This window comes from Acanthisitta chloris, unplaced genomic scaffold (assembly GCF_000695815.1).
Source record: "Acanthisitta chloris isolate BGI_N310 unplaced genomic scaffold, ASM69581v1 scaffold35609, whole genome shotgun sequence".
NCBI classification, from domain to species: Eukaryota; Metazoa; Chordata; class Aves; order Passeriformes; family Acanthisittidae; genus Acanthisitta; species Acanthisitta chloris.
The window spans coordinates 3,516-12,392 of record NW_008693675.1 but is presented as its reverse complement, the minus strand read 5'-3'; the positions used below and the strand labels follow the sequence as shown (position 1 = coordinate 12,392).

Genomic DNA, 8,877 nt, shown 5'->3' with positions numbered 1-8,877 from the left:
CAGTCATGGTAAAGCTGAGTAAGGCAGGATATTCTGGTACACAGATGGTTAAACACTGGGCTGGTTAATCCAGGGGATTACCTTTCTCCAGAGCCTTCCCAGAGAAACCTCTTCAGGGCATCCTGCTTGGTTAGAATACAGAGCAGATGGCTGGAGGCCTCTGAATACAACAGTTTTTAAAAATACAGAGCAGCTTTCAGGATTGTGAATTACAGCCACATGTGAAAACAGCAGGATAGATGATACCCTGGTTTGTGAAACACTCAGGACTTAAACAGTTTGCACCTCTATTGTCTGTTTCATATTTAAAAAGCCAAAGGTTGCCTTCCTGCTAGTAATACTTCTCTGTTCCCTTAAATAACAAGCTTCCCAGATGAATTCCCATCACCACCTTGCCCTCCACTCTTCTGCCAAGGCCAAATTGTCCATTTCATACCAGTTTGGAGAAATAAAGGCAAACTCCCCATTACACCAAACTGTGCATCCTCTGGACTGTGCAGATGGAAGCGATTAAGGATGCAGCAGTGTGGAATTGTATTCCTGTGCCTGCAGACCGATAGATACTGCCTGGGTCAAACTGAATCATTTTTGTTACACAAATTGGCTCTAATTTAACAGTGGAGATTTCGTTAAGCAGAACACGGTGTAGAGCTGTGATCTGCAGCATCTTGTCACCAAGGGCACGTTGGATTGATGTTACAGGAAGCTTGTTGTGCTCAATTAGAGCTGCAGCTTGTAACAGCACAAATATCCATAATGCCCTGGAAGCTCTGGTTTGAAGCAATATCTTCTTTGGAAGAGCTAAATTAAAATGTACAATTCCAATCAGGATGCCTTTTTTTGTCCCTGCTCCTGACTTGGCAGGTCCCTGTCAAAGAGCAGCAGTGCCAGACACTCCCCTTGGCTGGGTGCTGCTGGCAGGAGCTGCAGGGAGGTTCCTGGGAGGGGTGAGGAAGCTGTGATGGTCACAGAGCAGCAGGAGCTGTGCAGGGAGCAGTGGGAGCAGCCTGGTGTGATTAGCTAGATTACCAGAGAGACGTCAGGACCATCGGTCTTTGACCTCAGCTCCGGGGCAGAGGGGGCTGGGAGGCTGCTGATGGGAAAAGGCAATCCTGGAGGGTTGTGCCTGTGTGCCTGTGTGGGGGATTTCTATCCTGAAATGTGGTTTTCCTTTCACTGAATCAGATTATGCCCAAATAAATGAGTTGTTTGTGTTGTGTCTTGCAGCACTCAGTAGTTTTCCTCCCATACAGAAAGCTTGTGGTAGCTAAACAGTATCCTTTAAAAGGAAAGATTTTTTCTTCCTACCCACACATTCACCTTCTAGATTTGGGGTGTAGTTTGAATTCTTAGCCAAAGCATTCGAGTTTAGGCCTTTTATTATCAATAGTAATAATTTATAGCTTCCTATTAGGCAGCTTTGAATTAAACTTAGTAGAATTGCCAAAGACTTCTTGAAGGAGGTTAGATGAGAATTTGGTTTATCCAGTGTATTCCAGTTAGAACAACTGGACATGGTGCCCAGGGTAATATGAATGTAAAGTCAGAGAGGCCAAATGTGGGAGAGTAATCAGCAGCAGAGTCTGAGCTGAACAAGACAGTGGTAGTGTATTTATCCGCATCCTTGTCACCTGATCACCCTTGGGCAGATGTGACACTCCCCATGTGTTGGAAGGAGCAGAGCTGTGGCTTTGGCAAGTGTGAAGTCACAGCTCCACCCAGGCAGCACAAGGTGTGATGCCTGAGAGCATTTCTTTCAGCCAGCCTTTAGAAAGCTGAAGTTATTAACTTTGTTATATAAGACATAGGGTTAAATTTGAAAAGTCTGGTGCTTTAAATATCTTTTTCAAAGGCTGCATAATCTGGTGTAGGCTAATTGTAATGACATAATCCAAAAATAGCCAATAGTCTTTTCTCAGATGCTCATCCTGGCTGCAGTTCTGCAGCTAAAGAACAGCAAAGCTAATCTCCTCAGGGTGGGAGAGGACAGAACCAGATCTGCCCCTGGCATGGCACAGGGGACACCTCTGGGGTCTGTTACACTTGGATGAGGAGCAGGAGGTTAATCCATGTTCAAGAGCCATGATTTTAGCTAGATTGCATGTTAAATATTGGATCCACAACTTGAAATTACAAGAGAGGAGATCCCTCTGGGCAGGCGTTCCCTCTGTCATCGTGAGGTGCACAGATCTAGGCAAACTGGATTTGTCTAAGGATTCTCCTCAGCCTGGTGTTGGTGATAAGATGTGGGACTGGGGTTTGGGAGGTGTGGGGAGGTTTGAGCTTTTGGGTTTCTTTTAATGGGTTCAAACTGAAGGAGGCAAAGTCTAGGTTAGATATTAGAAAGAAGTTTCTTACTGTAAGGGTGGTGAGACACTGGTATAGGTTGCCCAGGGACATGGTGGCTGCCCCAACCCTGGCAGTGTTCAAAGCCAGGTTGGATAAAGCCTTGAGCAACCTGATCTAGTGAGGAAGTCTCCCTGCCCAGGGCAGGGGGTTGGGACTAGATGATCTGTAAGGTCCATTCCAACCCTTAAATTCTATGATTTTATGATTCTAATGTGATTGCTGCAATTAAGAATACAAATAAAGTCACTAACCCCTATGCAAGTGTGGTGCAGCCTCAAGGGAACAGCAACTTCTCTGTTGTCATGTTGGTTTTATAGGTATCATCACAATAAATTATCTCAATATTAGGACTAAGAAAGAAGATGAAGTAGCTTTAGGGACATGTTTTGTAGTACGTAGTTATAGCTGTACCCCAGCTGTTGATTTGGGCTTTTTGGAAAGAAGAGTTGAATATATACAGTGTTGATTCAGGGTGTCTGATGTGCTGAAAATGTAATAGTTGTTCTCATGATCATTCACAGAGTTTTAGAACTTTTTGCCTTCCATCTATGTCAAGAGACTTTTTAAAGCACAATTAAACCTTATAAAAGCTGAATTTGCATGAGCAAACTCTGGATTTGAGGATGATTTGATTAATTAGGTCTGTTTTCTTCTTCATTTAGGCATTTATTAATTTTATTTTATTTTTTTGGCAGTGGCCAGTTGTCTCCTCAGGTTAGCTCAAGATGGCAGACCAGAGGCAACGCTCGCTCTCTACCTCTGGGGAATCCTTATACCACGTGCTGGGGCTGGACAAGAATGCCACTTCAGATGACATCAAAAAGTCATACAGGTAAAGGTTCAGGTTTTACACCTATCTCAGTAGCACAAATGGCTTTAATTCACTCTTCAGCAGATGGTCTGTTTATGTATGAGTTGGTTTATTTAGACCTTTTGCAAGAAAAATATGTAAGAAAAATAGGTGGAAACTTGGTTGGTTCTTGCAAAACTTGGTGTGAAAGCATGCCTAGGCTTTCAGATTTTTCCATCTCAACTATGGTAAGTTAAATCTCAAATACTCAGGGTCATTCTGAAAGGTTTTTGTCTAAAGTTGAGCAGAATTTTAAGACAGTGTGATCAGAGTTAAACTCTTCCTGTTATGTAGCCTCATGTCTGGCTCATAGGGACCACAGATGTGCAGAACTGCCCTTTTGTCCATCACTTCCACTTCTGGCACAGTGAGGTATAGATTAAAGATACAATTAAGGATGAAAACTGAGTATCAACAATTACTTTTTCCTAAGATTCCATTCGGAATTCCTTTCTCATTGTGGCATTACTAGTACAAAAGAGGTTTTTTTTCTTTGTTTCTTTTCTCAGAGAGTTAGACACATGAAATGGCTTCATATTGACCAAATAAAAACTGCAAAAAACAAGTCCTGTAACATCCTCCCTTTCCACATTCCCCCAAAATCTGCTAAGTGCAGTCGTTTCTGTGTGCAAGTGGCAATGTGTTTGGCATTACACTAGGGGTCAGCGTCGTCTTTCCCTGAGGATACTCTGTCAAAGTTGTTTTCTTTTAGTCTTTAACTTTTACCAAAACTTTTTCCCTGCCAAGTTACGTTTTTGATACTGATGGAAACTACATGGGGAAGTCTAGAAATAAACTGGTCCACAGAGTCTCAAAAATCAGCTGTGCCTTCCTAAAAATCTTCAAATGGAAATTTAAATCAGTAATCTTTAAGCAACTGGAAAATAATTTTACCTTCTTGGACGGGGAAAAAGCTGCAACAGTTTTTCCTTTGGAGGAACAACCCCATGAGATCTTGGGGTGAGATGTAGCTGCTTCAGACTTACCTTTAACCTTCATCTCATCTTGTTTCCTCGGCTGCTCCTTTACCAGTCTCAGTCTGAACATCCTTTGCTGGCCTAGGGGCTGTGGGGTTTGTGTGTGTGTAGGAAATGGGAAGTGAAAAGTGTTCATCTATTTCAGCCTGATGAAACCCTGTCCAGGTTTATGGAAGTTCCCTGTAGTTACAAAAACTGATTCTTTCAGCTCTCACTGTGGCTGAGGCACTAGTGGCAGCTGTGAACATTGTCTGCATAAGCAGCATCATGTACAGTTGGAGTGTTCCAAGTGCACACTGAGTTTGGTGTTTAAACGTTGAGATACACTTGCTGGCACATCCCAGTGCTTGCACACAGCTGTATTTTGTGTTTGTCTAAACCTTTCCCCACTGCAGAGCTGATGTGTGATCGTCTGTGACCTCCTCATGTCTTTCATATGTGACTTTGTGGTCATTTTCTGTAGGAGGGCATGAACCTTTTCTGGTGGTGGAGAGCTGCCAGCACACAGTTCTGTGTCAGTTTTCTGCTTGGGAGTATTTTGTGTTTGTAAGGAGGTGTTTGGCCAGTTATTTCCACTGGTTTCTATATATAGCCTGGTCTGTGTCAGAACTAGACATTTATCAGTGCTTAATCTGATTTTTGGTTAGTTGTAGGAGATCTCTCCTGATTAGGGAGGTACATTGTGATTTCTGGGGATCTCGAAACTCAGAAGCATTTTCTATTCTAGCAAACCTTGAACTGAAAAGTACTTGTTCCTTCACAGGAATTGGTGAATTAACCACAAGTGATCATCTGTTCTATTTTTGTGTTCAGACACTGCAGAAGCAGCAGCTCAGACACTGTTCAAGCAGCATTGGCAACTTGCTTTTATTTACTCTTTGGTGCTGTACCTTAGACTTGCAGTGTGTCTTTTTGCTGTGCCAGGAGAAAAACTTACTGGTGGAAATTGCTGGAGCTGAGGGTTAAAAAACCCAACTACTTCAATGTCTCTTTTTTTTTTCCCATTGGATTTCTGATGGTAATATCCAACAATGTTAAGTCAATCCTGTGAACTGAGCTAGACATGGCTGTAGCCTTTTGTTATCATCTGAGGAAGAATCATGAGGGAAGTTGAATCAGAGATGAAGGAAACCAGCTGGAACTTGAAAGTGTCCCTTGCGTGGCAGGCTATGGAGTTAGAAAAAAGTAAATCAAAAAACAGACACCCAAATCCCAGTTTTTAATCTATAATGATCTCTTTTTTTATTATTATTATTTTCCCTTCCTGCAGGAAACTGGCATTGAAATATCATCCTGATAAAAACCCTGATAACCCAGAGGCAGCAGAAAAGTTTAAAGAGATCAATAATGCCCACGCGATATTGACTGATGCCACAAAGAGGAACATTTACGATAAGTATGGGTCTCTGGGGCTCTATGTAGCAGAGCAGTTTGGTGAAGAAAATGTGAACACATACTTCGTGCTGTCCAGCTGGTGGGCAAAGGTAAATAGAAATGCAGAGAGGATTTATTTGTGGATTGACATTGAAAACTCTTATAGAGCTCCATTTGATAACTGTGCTTGGGTTTACTTTTGGAAGTCAGGGAATTTCTGACAGCTGGTCATTAACCCTCTCTGACTGTGTTGTGATCTCTAGCTCAGAAGTGTTTATCTATGAACTTTCAGTGATATAGGCTTAGTAAGCAAGACTTAGGTTACTAAATGACCCTTGGACCCTTTTAGTGGATTGAAATGATGAGGGTTTGGGGAGTATTCTCAGGGAATATCTGTTAAATGATATTGTCAAACAAGATCTGACTGTGAACTGGAGCTTACACATGACTCTGCTTACATTGCCTCCACCTCTTGATTCCTCCAAGTAAGAGAATAATTATATCACTATGCTGGTTTGCTATCTTTAAAATTTTGATTTTGAACACTTGCACAGTGACCTGTAGGAAAATTCTGCCCTGTGATAGGCACCTGGCAGACCTGGCTCACTCAGAGCTGCCTTGCTGACACAGTGGTTGCATCAAACCTCAGTGCCCCAAGCTCTGCAGCCTTGGGCTGGTCCATGTCTCTGCTGTAGGTACAGCACAACCTGTGCATCAGCTAGCACAGGTCAGACTTTTCCAGGGTTATTTGTGCAAGCAGCAATCTGTCCTGAACTGTTGTACCTCTGCATTTTAATACACTTGCACTTCTTAGACCTGTCCCTTCTTCCAGATGCAGCAGAATAGTCCACTTAGCCTAAACCATAGGAGTTCTTCAAGCAAACCAGGTTGGCAGTACTCAACCTCAGTGTAAAATGTGGAGAGCCATAGCCAGTTTTGCACATATTTTTAAATACTGAAGTATAAAGCTGTGGCTAGTGAGTTCTGTGTCTGCACCGCTGTGTTTTTGCTCCCTGGTTCCATATCCAGGTCTCACAAACTCTGCGGTCACAGCACAGTAGACACAGGTTATGACTATTGCTGTGTTTTCTGTCCCCTGCAGGCCTTGTTTGTGTTCTGTGGGCTCATCACAGGCTGCTACTGCTGCTGCTGTCTGTGCTGCTGCTGTAATTGTTGCTGTGGGAAGTGTAAACCGAAACCTCCCGAAGGTGAAGAGCAGGAATTCTACGTCTCTCCAGAGGACTTGGAGGCACAGTTGCAGTCAGATGAAAGGGGTAGGTGAAAGCACTGTGAGATGTCTAGGATGAGCATCAGTCCCTGCCTGAGTGCTCAGGGAGCTGGTTGAGGAGAGATCAGCACAGGTCTCGGGGTGTGGGTGATGAGCAGAGAGTGCTTGTGGTGCAAGAGTTACGTGGGTGATGCTGATCCTGGAGATAGAGTTGCTGAAAACTCCCAGAGGGTCTTCAGTGAACTCGATGGGATCAGCTTCAGAGCAATCAGTGACCATGATTTTAGCTTCCTTCCACATCTCTGGGGTAACACTTGGCCAGATGTGTGATTGCAGAAAGGGGCTCTTGTACCCCAAAGGTTGGGGGTGTGAAAGCAGCTTTAACTGTGTCAGGTGTGAAGGAGCTGACCCTGCTCCCCTAGTAGCTATACCTAATACTGTTCATGACGACCTAAAGCTATTTCTGTAGGATTAAACCAACCATTAAAAGAATTGTCGAGCCTTGTGCATGATGTTTTAAGTGGGCATTGCTGAATAGTGGATGAGGATCAGCTGCTCTCCAGGAATAAGGAAGTATAGTAAATATTCCACACGCAGACTTGAGGCAAACACTGCTGTGCACTGAAAACCAGGGAATTAGCATCATGCTCTTAGAGGAGTGTAACACTGTGTTACCAGAGTGTTGCAGCGAGATGTGACTTGTGCTTACCAAAGCACACAGTGCTGTTGTTGTTCTTGGTGTGCTAAGCCTTTTGTCTTCACTTTTCAGAGGCCTCAGACGCACCTATTGTGATACAGCCAGCATCAGCCACAGAGACAACCCAGCTCACAGCTGACTCTCACCCCAGCTACCACACTGATGGATTTAATTAAGTTAAGGAAACACTGTCATTAGAATGGATTAAAAAAAAAAATACATGGCCAACTCAACACTAGAACCATGAACATTAGAAGTAGAGAATGGGGAGGGGGAATAATTCTGCCACAGTAAGGAGGCAGCTTTCCAACCTGCCGGAAATATTTTGTAATCCCTTCAGCCTTTTGTCACCTTTCAGTGTCGTATCGCGATGATACGTGAAGTGCTGTAGCATGCAGTATTTAAAGCAGTTTAGCTACGGTCTTATTTGTTTCCTTTCTTTGAGGGTTTTTTTCCTGTTTTGTTTTTTTTTTGTTTCTCTTTTTTTATAGCATGTATGGAGTTCTGTTAAATGTCTGTGGTGTAATGTATTGAGTTGTCACAATATCAGTGCGATGGAGACATTCTGCATTTTTAAGCAGCAGTACTGGCCTAAAAATGAGGTTTAAAAAGTGTCACAGAAGCCACTGTTCTTCTGTACAGCTGAGCTGTCGAAGACCTTTCAAAGTTGATGATTTTCATTTGAGTGCAACAAACCAATTCTTTCATTCCTCCTATTCCCACGTTGTTACCTAAGCAAGTTTACAAAGCCAAGAACCAAAAAAAAAAAAAGCCAGTCCTGCAGAGCTGAAGTCCTCTCTAATGCTGGTTTTCAGCCTAAATAAATCTACCTTGACAAATACAAAGGGAGAGTTTCCAATCTTTGAACAGTAAATTGAACAGCTCATTGTGTGCGAGGCGATCTTCAGTGGCAATGCAACCAAAACCAACTGGGAATGGGCTCCTGTGGTGGTGGCAGTGGGATTTTCACTCCAAGCACAATTCTGTTTTGGTTTGAGTTCAGTTGTTTTCCTGAAATGCTAAAGACCAAATAGTGCAGCTTTGTTTCTGAACGCATGAGAATCATAAAGTGAAGCTGGTTAATTGGCTCTCACTGAGCGAGTGAGTGGAATGCAGACAGTAGGCAACAGCAGAAAGGTTTAAACCAGTTGGGTTTTAAAAAATGGTTCTAGTAATTGGAGATTTGAATAGACAAATGGGGTATTATGTGTCCTTTTTTAAAGCTTTTGTAATACACTAACCCTTTAATTTTCTCATGAGCACCTTTGTGAAGGACTTAGGTGGGTTTCTAAGAACAAACCACCTTTCTTTGTGTTTATATTGTATAATTTTCACATTGTCTTGCATTTAGATTTGTTTATACCAGTGTTTTTCTTCTCTTCAGAACAACTCTGCGGAAACC

At 42.8% G+C, this 8,877-nt stretch overlaps 1 protein-coding gene across 1 annotated transcript; it reads left to right on the top strand.

The window, feature by feature from the left end:
• Window positions 1–3,041: 3,041 nt before the first annotated feature.
• Window positions 3,042–8,309, top strand: DNAJC5 (DnaJ (Hsp40) homolog, subfamily C, member 5). The gene is made up of 4 exons (XM_009083152.1): window positions 3,042–3,181; window positions 5,447–5,660; window positions 6,653–6,824; window positions 7,548–8,309. The coding sequence occupies exons 1-4, from the start codon at window positions 3,075–3,077 to the stop codon at window positions 7,649–7,651; spliced, it is 597 nt and encodes a 198-aa protein (XP_009081400.1). The 5' UTR covers window positions 3,042–3,074; the 3' UTR covers window positions 7,652–8,309.
• The last annotated feature ends 568 nt before the right edge of the window (window positions 8,310–8,877 follow it).